At 45.8% G+C, this 19,642-nt stretch overlaps 1 protein-coding gene across 1 annotated transcript; it reads left to right on the top strand.

Moving 5' to 3' along the window:
- On the top strand, positions 1 to 14,936 carry LOC111847607 (neurturin). Its single transcript, XM_023818954.2, has 3 exons — positions 1 to 1,044; positions 10,178 to 10,421; positions 11,403 to 14,936. The coding sequence occupies exons 2-3, from the start codon at positions 10,205 to 10,207 to the stop codon at positions 11,828 to 11,830; spliced, it is 645 nt and encodes a 214-aa protein (XP_023674722.2). The 5' UTR covers positions 1 to 1,044; positions 10,178 to 10,204; the 3' UTR covers positions 11,831 to 14,936.
- The last annotated feature ends 4,706 nt before the right edge of the window (positions 14,937 to 19,642 follow it).

Below are 19,642 nucleotides of genomic sequence, written 5' to 3'. Positions count from 1 at the left end.
GAGTTAGAGGGGAGGCGTAACACCAAAGGACACGTGCCAGGAGTCGAGAGGAGGCGCAGCTGTGCTCAACTCACCAGGGAAAAAAGGAGAAGGCGCTCCTTATTACTGCGGTATCTGCCCATTCTGTCAGAGTAAATCCAAGACCTAGAGACCCGTGGAGCTGACTGGACTCCAGTTGTGCCCGTGCGGATGGTAACCTGGAAGGCCCAGTGCTGACTTGACCGGGGTGCTGGAAACCAGCCCAAGCAGGAGCAAGCTGGTTTTTTTCAAGCAAACGTACAACCTCAGCTGAGAATAGGCTCTCAGAGGAAGTGCAGACCCTAGCACTCACCTGAAGAGTCTCAGAAGAACCACCCTTTGGAGACGCCACAGAATCCAAGAAACGGTCCGGACCATGGAGCCGCTCCAGAGTTCCAGACAGGAATAATATACTGATGCAGTCGGATTTGGAGTTTCCCTAATCTTTTGGCCTGTCTCGTTAATCTTTTGACTAAAGGCTTGCAGTACAACACATCAACCAAAGCCGCTCTGAAGCAGCACGTGATGAAGAGAGCTGCACTCGTCCGCCTTTACTTCTTTTGGAGTCCCGATTCTATTTTCATCAGTCTGTCGCGGCTGTAACATCGATACACTTTTTCCATTAGCGTGATTTGCATAGCCTAACGAGAACGTCGCACCTGTTTCCAGCCCCAGTCAGACCACTGGGGGGATGAGAAGCTACAACGCCTGAGAACGTCTCCTGTGGATCTGTCTTTTGTTGGCGGGTGGGGGTACAGACACTACGAAAGCATGCGGGACTCTCCGAACGCTCAGCTCGGGGCGCAAAGCGGAGCTGGATGATCCCGGCAAGACAGAAACCCCCAGAAGCTCAATCACACCAACAGAGATCAGGAGACATCCAGGAATCTTCAAGCAGCCCATGCAAGCACACTGACTGGCCCACGAGCCCCCTGCCAACATTCCTTGACTTGGGTGTCCCAACCTGGGACACCCTAATGGGCATAACTCAGGACGGCTGAAGAGTCTGGATTAGCCGGGCATACGGTAAGGCCTCATCCTTTCCTTGCAGTGTGGTCACAACATGCCTCCACATTCGCTACTACATAAACACGGGAACGCCTTCCCCATGCCTGGGCCCCGTGGGCTGCCTACCACGTTGTTCATTTTGCTGTCAATAGTTAAATCAATGTTATGTTCATGTATCATAGTAATAGCAAGTGGGAAATCTGAATAGGCGAATGAATTCACACTTCAGGATTTTTCAGCATTAGTTTTTATTAACAGATCAGTGCAGTTTGTTTTCAAGAACATTGTTCAGGTTATAATTAGCATCTTGGTAACACAAGTCAGGAGTCGGTGGCTTTCAGGGGCAGCAGGGTAAGGGAGGCTAAGCTGATAGGCTTTCGAACCGCTCATCGGCATTAACCTGAGCTACACTCCGTCTCTCAGCCGTGTCCCACAATTGCTGCTCTCTCTTACACAGAAGAATCAGTTTTCGCCCCACTGCGCACACATCAACAAAGGTCTTTTCTTCTGTAGTCAAAAGTGCTCTCTAAGTTGGCCACTTGCCACCATCGCGGCTAGACGAGCCCATCAAAAGCCGAATTGATGCGGCTGAAGCCTCATGCTGTCGGCGGAGTTTCTGCGGCTTGTTTCTGTCTGCCGCCGCGTTCTTCAGAATCAGCCAAACCCGAGTCATCACCCCAAACAGGCGTGTGGTTCTCTTCTGCGGGGTGACGGACACGCAGCCTGTTAGGAAGCATAAACCGATGGGCTGAGGGCTCATCGGAGATGGCATTCTGATAGCCTGGGGCGACCGTGGTATCTGGCACCAGTTAGCAACCAAAAGGAACTCACTGACGCTTCTCCCCGCCTATTCACACTTGCTGATGTACAAGAGGCATTCCTTTATCTGAGATGCCAGCAGTGTGTGAAAACACCATCAGATTTCTGGGTAATACTTTCGAGGACTGGTATAGGTTTACGTGATTTCACTGAAGGCACAGTGATGCTTTATGTAGTGTTACGCTCAACCAAGCCATAGGGAGTGAGCCAAACAATTCAATTTGTTTTTATATATATCACCTTTCATGGCAAGGCGCTTGACAAGGGCGTGTGGCAATCCGTCATTACATCATTCATACAGAACAGACCCAAAAACTCAAGCTATGCCTTGGAAAAAAAAAAAGGAGAATGGGAGGGCTGAGGTTGTGGCAACATGCTGTTCATTTCATGAAGTGAAGTTTGCGGAGGACAGATGGCGAGTAGGCGGACGATGTAGCTACAGGTGAGCGCATGATTGTACTCCTGTGCCACCGGCACAAAGCCAGCGATCTGAAGCGGCGCTGAAACACACAGCTGGAAGGTGAAGGTGAGAGTTATGACTCAGGTACAGCTGAATGGTGAGAGTTGGCATCGTTAGGTAATGATTAGGTGAGTGATTGCTGTACGGAGAAGTAACATGCTGCAAAGTCATTACCTGAAACACTGAAAGCTGCTGGCCACACAACCATAATCATGAAATGTATCGTTTGATTTGCTGTGTAAAACTTGCACTGCTTTCAGAATTACCAGTGTCAGTCTTTTTCACCACTGACAAAGGGCACCATGGACAGACCGCAAACATATACAGTCTGGAGATGTGAATCATCTCCAGTCTCTCTCTGGATAATCAAGAACCTTCCAAACAGGTCAAAGTGACTCACTGCAGACAGCTTCAGTAATGAAAACACATAAAAACTGTCACAAGACACAAACCTGACCAACACATGACAAATAACCGACTAACCCCACACTGGGAACTAACCAATAACAGGCACGTAACCAGCCGATGACAGACACAGAACAACCACCAGCAGACCTATGCTTTGGAACTGGATAAGGATTCTGGGTAATTTTATAAGGGTACAGTCATTTATTGAATATAGCATTATGTGTTCCACCTTAAAGCAGAAGAATTTCTAATATTTGTGCTCGGGTACTAACATTCACAGAGGTTGTTTCAGATGCATTATACGTTTAACCGTTTACCGTTTACACCTTTACTGAGCAGAATTGAGATTCATTTTCTATACTCTGACAAAAAAGTAAGAGCAGTCGGAGTTTAGTAAACACAGTAGGACCCTGACCCTGCAGCTAGGGGCAATGAATCAAACCTGACTGTGGCGGGGGGGGGAGGGCATACTATCTTCCCGTAAACATGTGGGCTAAGATGGAGCCGTCAGCGGCAGACGATGGCAGGACGTGACCTTTGTCAAAGTGACACGAGCAGCACCGCACTCTCAGCTTCTATCTTCACCCGCGCCGCCCGGAAAAGCAGCGCTGTGTTTGTATAAGCAAGAGGCTGGCCCAAGATGTGCCGGGCGCCCCTGTCTCGACACGGATGTGAATCATGGCGAATTTCTGGCTCCCTGCAGCCATCCAGGCTGGTTGAGTCGTCCCACCTGGCAGGCAGATCCCCGGGAAGATGCCGCCTTTCAGGCCGCGCCCGTAACAAGGGGGACCCAGGACGGAGATCTCGACTCCTGTAGACTCCGACCCTGGAATGTGGGAACGTCATCTGTGTCCGATGAGTAAGAAATGTGAAGCAGACATCTGGCGTGACAAGATTCCAGTGTTTCTTGTTTTGAAGCAAACTTTCCTAAACAGGGACGCTCCATACAATGGTAAAGACAAACAATGATATAATATTCTGCTCCCCTTCCAGACTTTCCGAGAAGGTACACAGCCTTTTGATTACAGAGGTCAAATCTCAGTTCAATTTTTTCCAAATATAAACTAATAATCCTCCTGTGAGATCATAAAATTACCGCCACTTTAGCTTGAATTCTTTTATTATATGGGAGCAAAAATAGAGTAGGCCTTGAAGCATAGCATGTTTCTTTTCATTCATACAATTTATCATTAAACTTTTTTGTTTTGGTTTTTGATTCCAAGCAATATAAAAAGTTACTGCTGGAGACAAAAGTGGGAAAGTATTTATTTTAGGTATTCAGGGCATCATCTTGGAACAAAAATGTTACCGACGTCTGAACTTTCCATCGCATTTATACACAGAACGATATGGTAGATATTACAGCTGCTGGAAAAGACAAGACAATCAGAGTTCAATGGCGAGCAGGAGAAACTCAGGAACCTGGAGAGGGTCTGGTGCCACGGACTGATGCAAGTTTACTACATCTGTTCTTTCGCAACACACATGGGCCGTGTGGCAGAACCATTAAAGGTACACAGGCTTGTTAAACACCGACACACAGCTGGTACTGATAAACGACTGGGAGATGTGCATGTTAGCACACAGAGTCCCTGCCGGATTGACATGGCCTGTATCCTCAGACAGCTTAACAGCTCGCCGTCAGGGCTGATTAGCTCGTATTAGCTGGCGATTAGCTCAGTCCGCCGGTACCACTCACGCTAAATAGGGGATGTGGGCAGTCATCCCCAGCATTGCAGCTGCGCAATCTCTTCCCTGCTTCTCTTGACTCTGGATAATCAAAATTATGACGCGAATTATGACTCCTCTAATTTTTGACCCCCATCCGACGAGGAATAAATGCCAAATATTGCATGAAGTCTTGCAAAAGAGACCACATGGTGAACAGTCTTGGGGGTACAAAATTTGTATTTAATTACTAGTTCAGCCCTTTTGAGAGTAAAAGTGCCCAGAATGGGGGGGGGGGCGCAAACATTCAGCAACTGTTACAGACACATTTGAAAAACAAAATGTGACTTAATACCCAGAAGAAGCCACATGCCCCGGCAGGGTGGGGGCGTGGCTCTGTGGGATTAGCATGGGCTGGTAGGGCTGCTCATCCCCCCCCCCGACCCCACCTGCCACTGCAGGTGAATGTCTATGTGAGGACAGACAAACTGACAGCCATTATTGCTAATCCTGCCCCGATCTCAGTACAGCACCCCTGCTAGCTGCCCCCGTTTCTGCTGGCACGGCCAGTTAGCCGCTACCTTTCAGCAAAGCAACAAGACACGGCACGTTTAAACAGAAGTGCTCTGTGTGTCCCAGCATGGCACCAGTAACTGCTGTGCCCAGTGACGGTGACCGTCTTCACCCCTAAGCTTGTAATCTGTAACTACTAAATCATTAAATAACCCCTGTCTCATATGCCGTAACTCTAACCCAAACTCCACAGCTCTAATTATAACCTGTTACCCTTAATTCCATAATATGTGATCTGTATAGCTAATAACTTTCAACTCCTAAGACATACCAGTTGTGTATTTTGCGTGATGATGCTTAAACTCCACCTGCCCAGCAAGGCATGGCTGTGCAGCTGTGAGACTGAACCCAAACAGCTTAATTAATAAATCTGAAATGAGATAAACACCAGATAAAGATCAGACCAGACGTGCCCATCTCCAGTCCTGGGGGGCCGCAGCCCTGTGTAGCTTAGGTCTTTCCCCGTTCCACCACAAATGATTCAGCTCAGCAGCTACGTGGTAATTAGCACAAGAAGTTGAATCAGGTGTGTTAAACAAGGGGAAACCCAAAAATGTCTCCTTAAAATAGGAAATGTAATAAATGCTGCGTCTAAGCGGATTGCAGCAGAGGAAACAGTGCAGTCGAATTACATAACCTGTGTAACTCAGGTGAAAATGTTTCTGTTTCCCGATGTGCGATAAATACAGATGGACCTTAAGAGGATCCAGGACAGCTTGTAGCAAACAGCTGACTGTCAGTGTGTGGCCTCAAGTGTACAGGCTGGATTTCAATCACCGCTCCTGGCTGCTTCTATCTGCTCAATCAGCAGCTTGTGTTACGCTACACTTCACACCTCGTTTACTTCAAGACCTAGGAGCAGCGCACTCATACGCGGCCGGATTACACAAACACAGCTCTCAGTACACCTCATTATCACCGAGAAGTACAGCAACTGCGTACTGCAAAGACAACAAGAACCTGGAAGATTAAGTGAGGCCACACCACTTTAAATCGAGCAGAAAGGAGGAATACCGACAAAGAAGGAAAGGGGATTTCTCAAGAGCCATTGGAGCTTTGATCAGCGCTACTTGGGCTGCGTTTGGTTGTAGCAACCTTGCATTGTAGGCAATTCACAATGGTCTCAAGTCAGAATGAAGCCAATGCGTAGCTGCACACAGAAATCCCCTTTGAAAAACTGCAGACTTACATCTCTGAATGGCCCGTACAATAAGTATTCTCTCTGCCTCATCTATGCTCATCAATCTCCCTCCGGCTAAGAGGCAAAACATCCCAGTGAAACAGAGAGCGCACAGTACCGCGGGCTGGGCAGAGAGGAGCCGACGGGGTCTTCCTCAGCCGTCTCTATATGAGGGACAATGGCTCTTTTTCGGCCGCTAATTAGGCTCCTCGGTGGGGGTCCAGCCACTCACACCCATGCTCCCCTCACAATGGGACCCCATTCCCATCTGCACCAGCTTTCAGTCACAACGTGCACAGTGGCTTGATTCTTCCACCCTCACTCTGGCCTGTTGGGCCGCCTCTCCTGATTGAGCCTTTGCCAGGTTGGGGTGCGGAACATGATGCCACAGAGCAAACGACAAAGCAAAGTGCTTCAGGGCTCAGGATGAATCCAGGTTAATGGCCCATGCTAAGTACAGCCATTTTGAAGGAAGAGTTCTTGATAATCATTCCTTGATTTGTACATGAATGCAATATTTATTCTCTAGTCAGTCCCTTTCAAAGGCTGTACAAACAAACTGTGAAAGTCAAACTCAGGCAGAGTATGTGTTCATTCTAACTAATTGACCAGATGGTGTTCATATGGTCTTCTTAAGGAATTTTATGGGGTTACCAGCTGAGCTGTAACTGCTAGACACATAGCTGTCTGTCCTGATAAATACAATCATCTTGGTAGCTTCTTTCAGTCACGACCAAGTTCTGGGGTGTACTCACTCACGTGTACTCAGACAGCACACTTAGCGGTCCGTTTGCAAAGGGTCTACTGACATCGGAGAGTGGAAGCCAGCCAGCTGTAGAGTAAACATTTTGTAGTGTCAGGAATGTGGCACGTAGGGGAAGTTGCAGAATAAAACTCTCTGAGAAACCTTCATTAGGAGTCCATGCAGGAGACTCAAAAACGAAACCGTCAACAAGGACAATCCCTAAGGAGAACAAGCCTTGCCGAATGAAACATCCAAATAAGTGTGAAACTGCACTGGAAATGACAGAGTAGTGGGCTTGTTGTAGGAAGCTCCGGAAGTCACTCTCATTGGCTCTAGCCAGCAAAAGGCCTTCTTCATGTTCTGGCAAAGTACTTTAAGCCAACACTCCGGATTCGTCCAGAGACATTGGCAGCTTGCAGCATCCTGCTCTGGAGAAGTACTTCACGTCAAGCTCCTCCCACCTACCTTCAAACACAAACTGGGAAGAAAAAAACTAAAATACCAGTACAAAATGTAACACAGATAAATGTGATAATGTGATGTGAGCAAAGCCAGATTGGGAACACATTGCGGATAGGAAGCGAACTATAATATGACCTCTGAAATAGACAGTATACACCCTGCAGCAGGGAAGGGGCGAGTAACAGTCCAGGATGGAGTGTGGATGCCCTGGGGGTGGCCACATCAAGCCACAGCCAAACCCTTCACCTTTGCCTTTATGCTGATTTTGCAGAGTTCGACGTGTCCATGGGTCAACAGAGGAGGGGCTTGAATTTCACTTCTTTTACCAATCACAGTCTTCATTGTATGACATCACGACATTAATTAAAACCAGTGTTTTCTGTTTAGTGGCAAGGTGTGCAGATTTCTAAAGTAACTGTTTCATTGTGCATGCTGTTTCTTAATGGACATGGTGTAGATACTACGTTTTGTAACATGCTTATCTGCAAAGTCTGTACGGAGCAATGTGTCTTTATTTATTTAATAATAATAATAATAATAATATTTAGCCTGCCGAAACACACACTGCCCCCGGCAGGATGACTGGAAGCCTCAAGTTTGAAATTGAGAATAAAAAAAGAAACCAATGTGGACCGAAAACTGGTTAATCGACAGAAAGCAGTGGGTAGTTATTAGAGGCACAAAGTCACAACAGGCAATAGTGGGGTACCTCAGGGTTCAACTTTAGGACCATTATTAATCCTAATTTACATAAACCATATGGACACTAATTATATATAGAAAACTGGTTATATCTGCTGACCATACCAAGTTAGGAGGTGTAGTAGATTCTGAGTTAGCCACAGAGGTGTAACAACAGGACCTCAATCTAATTAAAGACCGGCCTGACAAATGGCAGATTAAATTTTATGTAGATAAATGTAAGGTAATCCATGCAGGGAGCAGAAATATAAAGTATAGATATTTTATGGGTTCAACTGAAATTGAGGATGATGATTATGAGAAAGATCTGGGTGTGAATACTGACACTTCCATGTCTCACGCTCGCCAATGTAGGGAAACAGACAAAAGGCAAACAGGATGCTGGGATACATCTTCAGGTGTGTTGAGTTTAAATCAAGGGAGTAAAGCTAGGATTATATAATTCCCTCGTAAGACCTCACCTCGAATACTGTGTCCAGGACCTGGCTGCTTTAGAAGCGGTCCAACGCCGGGCTACAAGAATGATTCCTAGCCTTAGGGGGATGTCTTACGAGCAGAGAAGCTGGCAGAGATAAAGTTGTTTGGCCTCGAGCAAAGGAGACTAAGGGGAGACATGATACAGGTATATAAGATTCTAACAGGTTTAGATGCTGGTCATCCAAATTGTTTCTTCAAACTAAGTTCTAATTCAAGAAACCATGGAAATTAGTGGGGGAACATTTTAGTTTGGATCTGAAAAAGAACAACTTGTCACAGCATGTAATTAGAGTATGGAATAGTCTGCCTGTGAGGGGGAGTGCAAGCTAAAACCCTACATTCCTTCAAATCTGAACTTGGCAATATCCTGCCAACTTTAAATTATTAGTTCAATTCCCTCCAAGTGAGCTCGATGTCCCAAATGGTCTCCTTTTGTCTGTAACATTCTTATGTTATATAATGAAGACAGTAATTGGTTAAAGAAGAGAAATGCAAGCCCCTCCCTTTTTGACCCAGGGACACATCAAACTCTGCAAAGTCAGGGTGTCCCAGTATGGATCCTGAGAGAAAGTTCTGGTCTCCCTAAGCTCAGAAAAAGGCCCAGGTGCGAATGTCCAACTCCACACTCTGTCATGCCAGACATCACATTGACATCACACTAATGCCATATACTGTACAATTCTTATACTACAACTTTGGAAGACACTATTTCTTATTTATCCAGAGATGTCAAATGGATGCTGATTATTTTTGCAGAACACGGGCAGCCTAATAACAGCTCTATATTAATGCATTCTAATATTTTATTTAAAATGTTAATATAAACATGTTAAAATGTGTGACTTTTATTATAAGCAGTCATTCTTAGCGGCATAATTTTCCTTTGCTTTTGAAACACCACGGTTTCTATGGTAACGGGCTTCTTGCTTCCAGCGAGGCGTGACCAGACAATCTATCCTTATAGAGGCTGTATTTTAACGAGAACATTATTAAATGCTAACTGAAATAGTTTTCTTTTGAAAAATTGTTTTTTTTTTATTATTCATTAGCCACAATATAAGCGAGATAAACCACTTCAAATCCACAAATCCAGACCAAGATTTTGTTTCCAAACAGTTGATTACTCTGTGAAGGTGACTCTTTAAACTCAGCTGGTTGGTTGAAACTAAATCCTGGTCTGGATTTTAACTTTCCGAACCTGAACTTTACACCTCTGTCGAGGTGTACGGCATTACTGTCATTATTTTCGTATAACCGCAGCCTTTACATAACACCTATACATATGTTCACACATATACCTGGCAGTCTGAAGCAACATAATGCATGTTGCATAATGCATGTGGTTAGCTGTGATGATGCCCGGCTAGATGAAGCTCACAGAGGCTAATAACGAGAGGAAGCTTGGGGCTACGTCATACCACTCCTGCAAACAGAATCACACTTAACACCAGAACAAATCAGTGTCACACAAAAAATCATCCCAAAGGCCGTTCCTGAGTCTGTCGTGAAGTCAAAGAGAACTGCTTGCTACATAGACACTTGTGACCGCACTGGTGAGCTGTCCAATCAGACAGACTTAAAGGACTCCTTGATACCCCGATTATGCGATGATGATGGCACCTGTGTGACAACCATCCCTGGTTATTTTGTCTTGCAGAGTTTCAATGCTCCTACTCAGTCTAAGATGAGGTTATGGGCGTGTGCTGCCATCGCCTTCATGTTCTGCGGGACGGCGCTCTTCGACATCTTCACTAGAACTACAATTCCCACGGGCCCCAAGCACCTCCACTCCCGGGCTGTCCACTCTCCACAGAGGCAACCATCACCATCCATATTTCGAGCAGCTGGCCATCAGAGAAGCCGCAGGGCGACGGACGACCTGGAGTCTATCCTGGTGGAATGTAAGACCCCCAGCTGCACCCGGTTCCTAGTACACAGCAGACTCCTCCTACACCAGGCCAGCTTGGGGTTTCAGATCTAGAAGCCACACAGCAGGAAGATGAGCTGTTCGGCTTCTTGGAAACGATACCACAGCAGATTAGGGCGCAACGGGAGGCATTCTGCCTTGAAATACTGGCTCATGGAGGTTTTACTTACACACGAAAAATGTTCTGAGGGCAGAACAAAAAAAATTATTGGTTGAAAGAGATAACCAGTCATATTGTAGAGGAGATGGGTCCAAGCAACTAGAGGAGGTGTGACCAACCAATCAGATATCTTGGACCCATCTCCTCTCCTCTATAATCTGTTTGATTATGTCTCTGAACCAATTATTTTTTGTTCTGCCCTAGAACAGTTTTGTGCAAGTAAAACTCCCATGAGTGAAATACTGTCATAATCCACAAACTGCAGTGCTGATGTGCATTTAGAGCCCTCAGGTGAATGCCAAACTGATCTGTTAGTGCCACAGCACAGGCAGAGCCTAGCATGCACTTATTTTGCTGCTTATAATTAGCTGAACATTCAGCTGGTCTTCCCGAATCTTCAGCGAATGGCAGTGGGTTGGCTAAGCTTAGAATGCGGGCAAAAACCAATATTAAAAAAGGGAATCTGTTTCCTATATGCTAAGTTTCGTATATAGCATGTAGATCATGGATGTGAGGTCCCACTGAGTCACAGGGCAACCAGTGTGTGGAGATTCCAAGGGAGGAGAAGACTAAGTCACCGCAGTGAGATACAGTGTGGATGATTCACAGGAAAATGATGGTGTTGCCTGTTTTTGAGAATGGAAATGTACATGTAAGCGGAATGTATGTTTAATGAAAGCTTTACTAGAGGAATACGGCATATGGTGCCGCAAGGGTAGGATAACGAGTAGCTAACGAGTAGCTTTACTCTGGCAGCATGGGGGTTGTCAATTTAACGCCCGTTTTGCATTGCAGTCTCATCGATGTTCCAGAGCTTCACCCAGGGAGAGCTCCAGCAGGTTATTGGGACCCTGGCGGACAGGAGGGCGGTACAGGTCGGCCCACAGGGCCGCAGGACCAAGCGGGCCAGGAAGGGCCTGAAGCCATGCTCCCTGCGAGAGGCGGTGGTGAGCGTCAGCGAGCTGGGCCTCGGCTACAACAGCGACGAGACGCTGCTGTTCCGCTACTGCAGCGGGCGCTGCTTCACGCACCGCCGCAACTACGACGTGTCGCTGGAGCACATGAAGAGGACGGGCGTACTGGGCCTGGGCCGGCAGGACAGGGCGCGGCACAGCCCCTGCTGCCGGCCGACGACCTACGAAGACGACGTCTCCTTCCTGGACAACAACAACAAGTACTACACCATCCACCAGGTGTCGGCCCGGGAGTGCAGCTGCGTGTGATCTCAGGGATCACTTGGAGCAACAAGGCGGCCCGAGACACCTACAGCGGTCACCTGACCTACCTTTGGATGACCAGGCTGGTCAAAAGTAACCTCAGAGGCTGTGGGGAAGCGGAACAGGAACCTACATATTCTGCCCATTTGAAAAACCTCATTACTTTCATTGCTCTTTAAACTATTCATTGTCAAAGAGACAAAAAGAATGTGGAATATAGTCAATTCCCCTGATTGGATATTTTTCCTATGATCTTGATGACATATTACCTGTAATTAAGAACATGTAATTCAATTTGAAGCTACCTACCACTAACTCAAACTGGGAGGTTGCATGCAAAAAAAAAAAAAAGATATCCAAACTGGTTTGATGGAACGGCTTTCAGAGGTCTTTGAATAACCTTCTACAAATTGCCCGCCGCACGCTGAAAATCTACCTCGTTTTCCACGAATATAAGCACCCAAACCAAAACTGAGACTCTCCGTGTTCACCTTCAGCTGCTCGCTAAAGTTTTCAGAAGTCTTCGGAGCAGGAGCCCCCTTCAATATTTGGCTGAGTCGCTCCTTCTTTCATGTGGCAGAATCATTTTAAAATGTTGGCTTCAATTTCCCCTCACAGAATCACCCAGCAAAGACACGCCAACTTGGGTCTTTGAGAGCACAAATCTTTTGTAAATACGGCTTCAAACAGAGCGGTGAGGTCGAATGATGTATATTTAAAATTATAAGCATCCACTCAAATTTGTTTAAAGCATGTCCAAACTGCACCTTCTACGGCTATAATTCAATATTTCTGTCATAAAAAATACCAACAGATTTCAGTTTCACTTTATAAGATACAAAACATATCCCCCTTCCCTCCCAAAAATGAAAAACATATCTACTTTCATATTTTCTACTCCTGACTAATGAGTAGAATAAAATCATTGCATAAAACGAACTAATAAAGGACATATTATACAATACATTATGTATATTTTATAGAACGCTCTACTCTCGTCACAAGCTAATGATTTGCGCTTTATAAAACCTGCTTTCAATGGCCAGTATTTTTAGGGTAAAGTTTAAGGATAAACATGGTTATGTGGTGTCCTGATTCTCCATACATCCATTGTCCGCCACTTATCAGGGGCCGGGTCGCGGGGGCAGCAGTCTATGCTGGGATGCCCAGACCTCCCTCTCACCAGCCACCTCCTCCAGCTCCGCCAGGGGGAATACCAAGGCGGTGCAGGCCAGCCGAGAGATATAATCTCCCCAGCATGTCTTGGGTCTGTCCCGGGGCCTCCTCCTGATTGGACATGCCCCAAACACCTCCCCAGCTCTACGTTGAGCCCCTCCTGGATGTCCAAACCCCTCACCCACCATATCTTCACCTTCCAGCTCAGCGCCCTTTTCACCACGACAGGACGGTACAGCGTCCGCATTACTGCCAACGCTGCGCCGATCCGTCTGTCGATCTCACGCTCCCTAATTCGCTCACTTGTGAAAAAGACCCTGAGATACTAGAACTCCTCTGCTGGGGGCAGCAACTCGTCCCCCATCAGGGGACATCTGTGTCCCGATTCTGTTTTATATTATTTCATAATTATGCGAAGCATTATTGTCATATGTATGCATTATTGCTCAATAGACAAACTTAAAATCCCAAGTTATATATGTGTGAACTTGCTGTGATTCCGTCAATATGATCATTATTTCACGATGTGTGGAGAAATCACATACTGAATTATTCTCACACAGCAAAACAGAGCAGATAACATGGATTAGCAGTAAAAACAATACGGCTCAATGCAAAAAGGAAAACTTTACAAGGAAATACTAACGAGCACATTATGTAATTGTTCTTAGGGAAGCTACACAGTGCTAAGCCCTTCTGGAGTAACTTTAGGTCATTACCTACCAAGAAGCTTACAGTATTGCCTGTCCAACACTTAGAAACTAGGGCCCAATAAATGAGCTTTGGTTGAGAACAAACATACAGGCAATCTTACACAATACAAGAAACAATTCAAATGATAAGAAACTTCAAGAAAAAACAGTCACATAGGCAAATGTTGAAATCCAGCTTAACTGTCAGAGCGTGTTTAATTTTGAATAAGGGAGCACTAAATACTGCCATGTAGATCAGAGATAGGGGTGTCTGAGTTTCCTCTGTCCAGACACTGAGCGCCACGTTACGTCCCCAGCTTCCACACCTCACCTTCCAAATGCTTCATCTCCTTTTCATCTCGACTGCTAACGGGCAATGCTGCTCCACCCCATATCGTTAATGGTTTTAACCTGGACTGTGTCCCAAACGATTCCAGGTGAAACGATTGATCGAGGTATTAGAGCGTCAGAACTAGACACCCTCAGGACTAGACACAGCAGAACCACGTGGCGCCACAAGGGCCAAAATCCCTCCTAGGGAGCCTTCATTAGCATGGGCGCCATGTGGACTCGACACCCGGTGTAATAAAACCATAACAGGGACAGCTCTCTGCTCATATGTGCTTATGGCGGTTCTTACAAGCCGCCCAGGCAAAAGCAGCATGCTTTGTCTACAATATAGGGGAATCATTAGCCTGAAGCTTTCTCCTGGCCCACATTCAAATTACTTCCAAATGAGGACCTGAAACAGACATGGTGCAAAGTAATTTGTGGTCGAACTCAGCATTAAGCTGATATTTGTGTCATCCGATCAAATGCTGATGCTCAGTCCCGCTCCATCCCTGTGTATTCCTCTAGCAGGATCACGGCTTTTTTCCAGTGCATCACCTCACTAGTAAATCACTTGCGGCTTTGCGCTTAACTCCGCTTGTACCTTTCCCACATGAGTACTGTCACAGAGGCTGAAGGCATGTTCAGAATCCGTCGACGCCTGCCCTCGGACCTCCTCCACCACGCGGAGTGAATTCACCTCCACCTTTGTTGGGTCTCCTCTGCCCAACTGCAGAAAGGTTGATGCAATGCATCTTTACTGTCGATTATCTATTTATTGGAAAGTTAAGGTTTATTTATTCAGGCAGCACCGCTAAAAGACGGCAACTTCTTTATTTATTGAACATTGGGTGCCAAAGTGGAGTTTACATGTACTGTTTTTGTGTATCCTGTACGGACTGAGAAATAAAAGCCTTTCCAGCTACAAAATGCTCATACTTTCAGGTCCCTCTGATGGCACAAAGCTGCACTCCTTGGGTGGGGGCGTCAGGGGACGGACCGCACAGATTTCACTCGAGCGACAGAATTTAACACTAATGTTTCAAGACAAATTCCACATTAAAACTTTCCAGACTGGCAGTCAGTTTTTAATGAGCAATAAATGTTACAGATTATATGGTATATAAACCGATACTTAATCTCTAACATTCCATTATTAAAGCAAAGTTACTGGCCGGCTTAGATGGACCCAGCGATTTGATTATGAAGCAGCATATTAATAATTGGGAGCAGCTCAGAAATTGCAGAGCAGTCTGCACAGTATGTGCACAGAGAGGCTTAATTTTATTTTAAAAAGAAAAAAAAAAACCTGGCATGAGATTGATTTCAGCCAGAGCCATCCACCCTAATAGGAATGCAAAGCAGAGGGGGGCGGAGCCCATTCGGTGAGCAGCCAATAGCAGCCGACTGATGATGAATTAAACAGGCAGATGAAGACTGACCACACAATGTGACAAACAGAGCAAGTGACCAGATCTGTGAGGACCCGTGAAGATACCAAATGTTACAGGAACGGAGACACATTGGATAAATGCACCTTTTTCTGAATTAAAACCATATGCGGTCGTCTTTACAGCACACCTGAAATATTTAATGCTAATTAGGAGCTGATGTCAATATATTCCAGAAGAACATAAGTTACCTGTGTGTGTGTGTGAGGGGGCTGTTCTTTATTTAAAGGCATATACAGAGGAAAGTTAATTCTACTATTTAAATGTACTACATCTGTGCACATTTCCTAAGGGAGAGGTGATTTAAAGGTTTCATTAACGTATTAGAGAGAGTGGGAACAAATCAAGCTAACATCCAAAAACGCAAGGAAAATTCAAAGAATCGAAATGCATATTTCACAGTATTTCAGCATATGCACATGACTAAATTACATCTGGTATCGCTTACAGTCAAAGCGGCATTTAAAAATGATTACAGGAACATTGACAGCGTATTTACACTTCGGGCCTTCTCGTATGTGCAGCATCTGAACCGCACGTCTCACTCGTGTTAAAATGGAACACTTTCACGACTACGCTCGCACCCGGTCCAAGAGAAGGAATGGCGTTCCGAGGGTTACCAATACCTTCACTGTTAGCGATCCAGCGGGATAAATTAACAAAACAATCTGAAATACTGAGGGACCGCCAACACGCTGCTCTTGCAGTCCCGGATCCAGGGTGCCTGAGGTTTGTCGGGGGGGGGGGGGGGCATATGAGAAGCAGAAAACCATGAGAGAATACAGAGAGCATGGCATACGTCAAAGGACATGACCATCAAGGTGCCAGCAAGCCGACTTCCCAGTCCAACGGCATGGAGACCGACAACTGACTGCTACAAAAATGAGCGACAGCGGAGGCTACGGCTGTACATGCAGATGGTTCCTCAGTGCCAGGTTACAGTAAATACAGAGGCTTTCTGTTCATTAGTACGTATGCTAACTACTCGACAGCCAGAAACCACAGGCTAACCAGACTAATACTTTGAACAAACCGACGTCTGCCCTTCCAAAACCAAAATGTACCGTTTGAATATCATCTTATGTTCTGTAATCAGCCACCCAAAAATTAGTCATTCTTCTGTGTCTATCATCTGACCACTGAAAGTCTACTGCGCTGCATGGGATTTGGAAAGATTATGTAAAACCCGACACTGCCACTGTGGTGAACTGCTGCGATTAACATGGTGTGGAAATCTCCAAGTCCGCAGAGTTCAGGCAATTTCAATACTACGGCCTTTAGCATGAGGATACTGTGTCTTCCATGCAATTCCTTCAAAAACAAACAAAGCAGCCGTGAGGCGGAATCCATGAGAAAGCAGCAGAAACCAGCGATACCGCACCGGGCAGCACTATGCTCAGCTAACACAACCAGCCAACAATAACTGCTATTCCAGTGGCTAAGGAAACACCAGCTCCCAAATCAATGGGCTACTGAAAAACAAACACCATGACTCATTCTGTCAGTTGAACTTCTTCTCGAAATGCATCTAACTCCAAAGAGGTACTTCAGAGGTTTAAGGGAAATTGATGTGACAAGCTTATTTAAAGACGTGCTTGGAACCCGTCACCCAAGAAACTCTCCTCTAGCTGAGGGGCCTCCCTGAATTCATCATCGCATCCTTTAAGTCATGACTGTACAGTCAGCGCATCAGCAAGCAGATGTCCAGGATCCTACGTGCAAAAATTCAAGCCCGGGCCATCAGTGCTGGCCTCTCACTGGGCCACCGCAAACCCGCGGACCATCACGTCCCTTTGCTGAGGTTCTCGATATATCTGAGACAAGAACAATAAGCAGAGCAAAGATGTCCAAACTGCATAATCACTGTCTAAGTGATGACAGGGATAAACGCTCCATAACGGAGATTAATATGTGCTTGTTTAAAGTAAACCTCCCTTAACACAATCACACCTTGGGCCAGATCATCATCATCCTGATCCTCGTCTGACTAACGAGCCCAACGAGCATTTCTCTCAACATCCACCTGCAGAGCAGTTTCATGCTATCTGGGCTGCGCCTTCAACACCACACACCATCAATCTCTGTCCCCCTCGCCTGTTTATTTTCACCGTTCCCCCGATCCGCCGGTGAGGCACGAATATCGTCCAGCGTGGCCGTAATTAAGAGGGTCGCTAGGAATTTGTCATGGAATGAGAGCCACCTGGAGCAGGAGGTCGCTAACATGGAAGCTGTCCATCCACTGGAGAAACATTCATATTTCCTGGGGCTTCTTGGGCCTAAACACAGAGCTACACAACTTTGAATAACAAGACCAGGAGGCCCAAAGTCTGACACCTTTGTTGCTCTCTCATCTGCACCGACTTCCAGCCTGAAGCTAAACAGCTCATCTGGTTTCTAATAAGCCTCTGGACAGCTGGACCAGTTTACCAGTAAGTGCTACAGTACAGTTACAAAAGCTTTTAATGAAACCAACAGATCTACTAGTGACTAATAAAGACCAGGTCATATGACCAAAAAAAAAGCATGTAGAATCATGTGCAACTTGTGCTGGAATTATCCTGGAAACTTCGACTTAAAATTTACACTTGGCGCTGCCCCATCACCATGGTTCAGGGCGATAAACACAAACACAAAGCAGGTTTTGTACGGTTCCCTATTTCACTCAGAGTGGCCTGCTTTCTTTTAAAGAATGCAGGCAGCTTACGGGATCCGATGACAGGTTAACCATTCGGGCTTTCGCTAAACGGAGGATGGAAAACGCGGTAAAGGTTCCTGCAGGGCAGAAACTCACTCGAATCGGCCACAAAGATAAATGTTGTTGTTCGTCACTGCGCTGCTCCGCAAAGCCCCTTCCTTGGCTCGGGTTGACGTGTCCCTCAGCACAGCATAAACACCAGCCGGACAGGGCTGGATAGTATGCACTCTGGCAAAGCTACGGGATAAACTTGGACGTGTACTGCTGCAGAGCATGGAGCTCATTAACGTTCATCGAGGAACACGGACCCTGACATCAGAACTCTGAATAACAAGATCACGATTAAACGTGTTACGCATCCATTTGAGAGCTCCAATCAAACTATAATTTTAAAGGCTTACTGCATTTTTTCTTTTTAATTTTTACGTACTCGGAATAAGTAACACATCAAGGTATATAACAGCTTTTTGACACATTTTCTTTGCTTATGACAACCCAACCCCTAATGCCTGAAAGGTTACATGTGCTGCAACAGACATGTACACATCATAAGAGCACCTGAATTTGCATGAAGAACAACCCGTCCCCATAATCTCACACCTGGAGTTACACTCACTCAGCTGGGCGTACTGCAAGAGTGAAACACAGACTATTTACAAGCACATAAAGACCTCACATTCCCAGGGATCTTAAAAACAAGGAGTGGAACTGAAAATACACAGACCATTTTGAGTGGTGATGTGAAAAATATCGATTAACCACCAGGCATCTGTGTAAAGCAAAAAAAAAAAAAAAAAGAACCATCAATGGACGTTTTCAAGAAACATGGACCATCATCTAATGTGAGCGTGACTGGACCACCAAAGCGGTATTCATGGTGGAATTTTCACAAGTCTACCTATGTTCCCAAAATATAAATCGAAAGTTCAAATGGAAGACACTCTAGATAACACGTCTATCCATCGTACGACCAACACTCTTCACACGCTAAGGACAATTTAGACTCACCCATCACTCTTTGCATTGTGGGGAATACCGGAGTAGCCAAAGAAAACCCACATAAAGAGTAGAGGTGCAAACTCCAAACATAGGTACACCAAGTCCATGCATGCCCACCAGATGGCAGCAAAAGACTCACCAACTGCAATGAACTTTAATGGGCACAGTCTGCATGAGTGCTCAAACCCCCTCGCTGATTACATGAATATAACGGCCCATCTGTCATGGCCGCAGGACCCAAACAGCAACACTAGGCTGCAGCCCCAGGTGTCACCAATCACGACCATTTATTTTACCTATCAGCTAAGAGCCACTCGTGTAATCAATCCAGGTCACACCGATTAGATGATTTGATTTTCCACACTGTTCAGGTAAGTGGACAGACTGCTCTTTAATCATCTGGAAAGCAAACTGGACCTTCATGCAGGTTACTTCATCCCAGTGAGGTCAGATGTATCAGGTTTTAGCAGATTCA

This window comes from Paramormyrops kingsleyae, chromosome 21 (assembly GCF_048594095.1).
Source record: "Paramormyrops kingsleyae isolate MSU_618 chromosome 21, PKINGS_0.4, whole genome shotgun sequence".
In the NCBI taxonomy this organism is placed as follows: Eukaryota; Metazoa; Chordata; class Actinopteri; order Osteoglossiformes; family Mormyridae; genus Paramormyrops; species Paramormyrops kingsleyae.
This window is presented reverse-complemented; position numbering and strand designations above follow the sequence as displayed.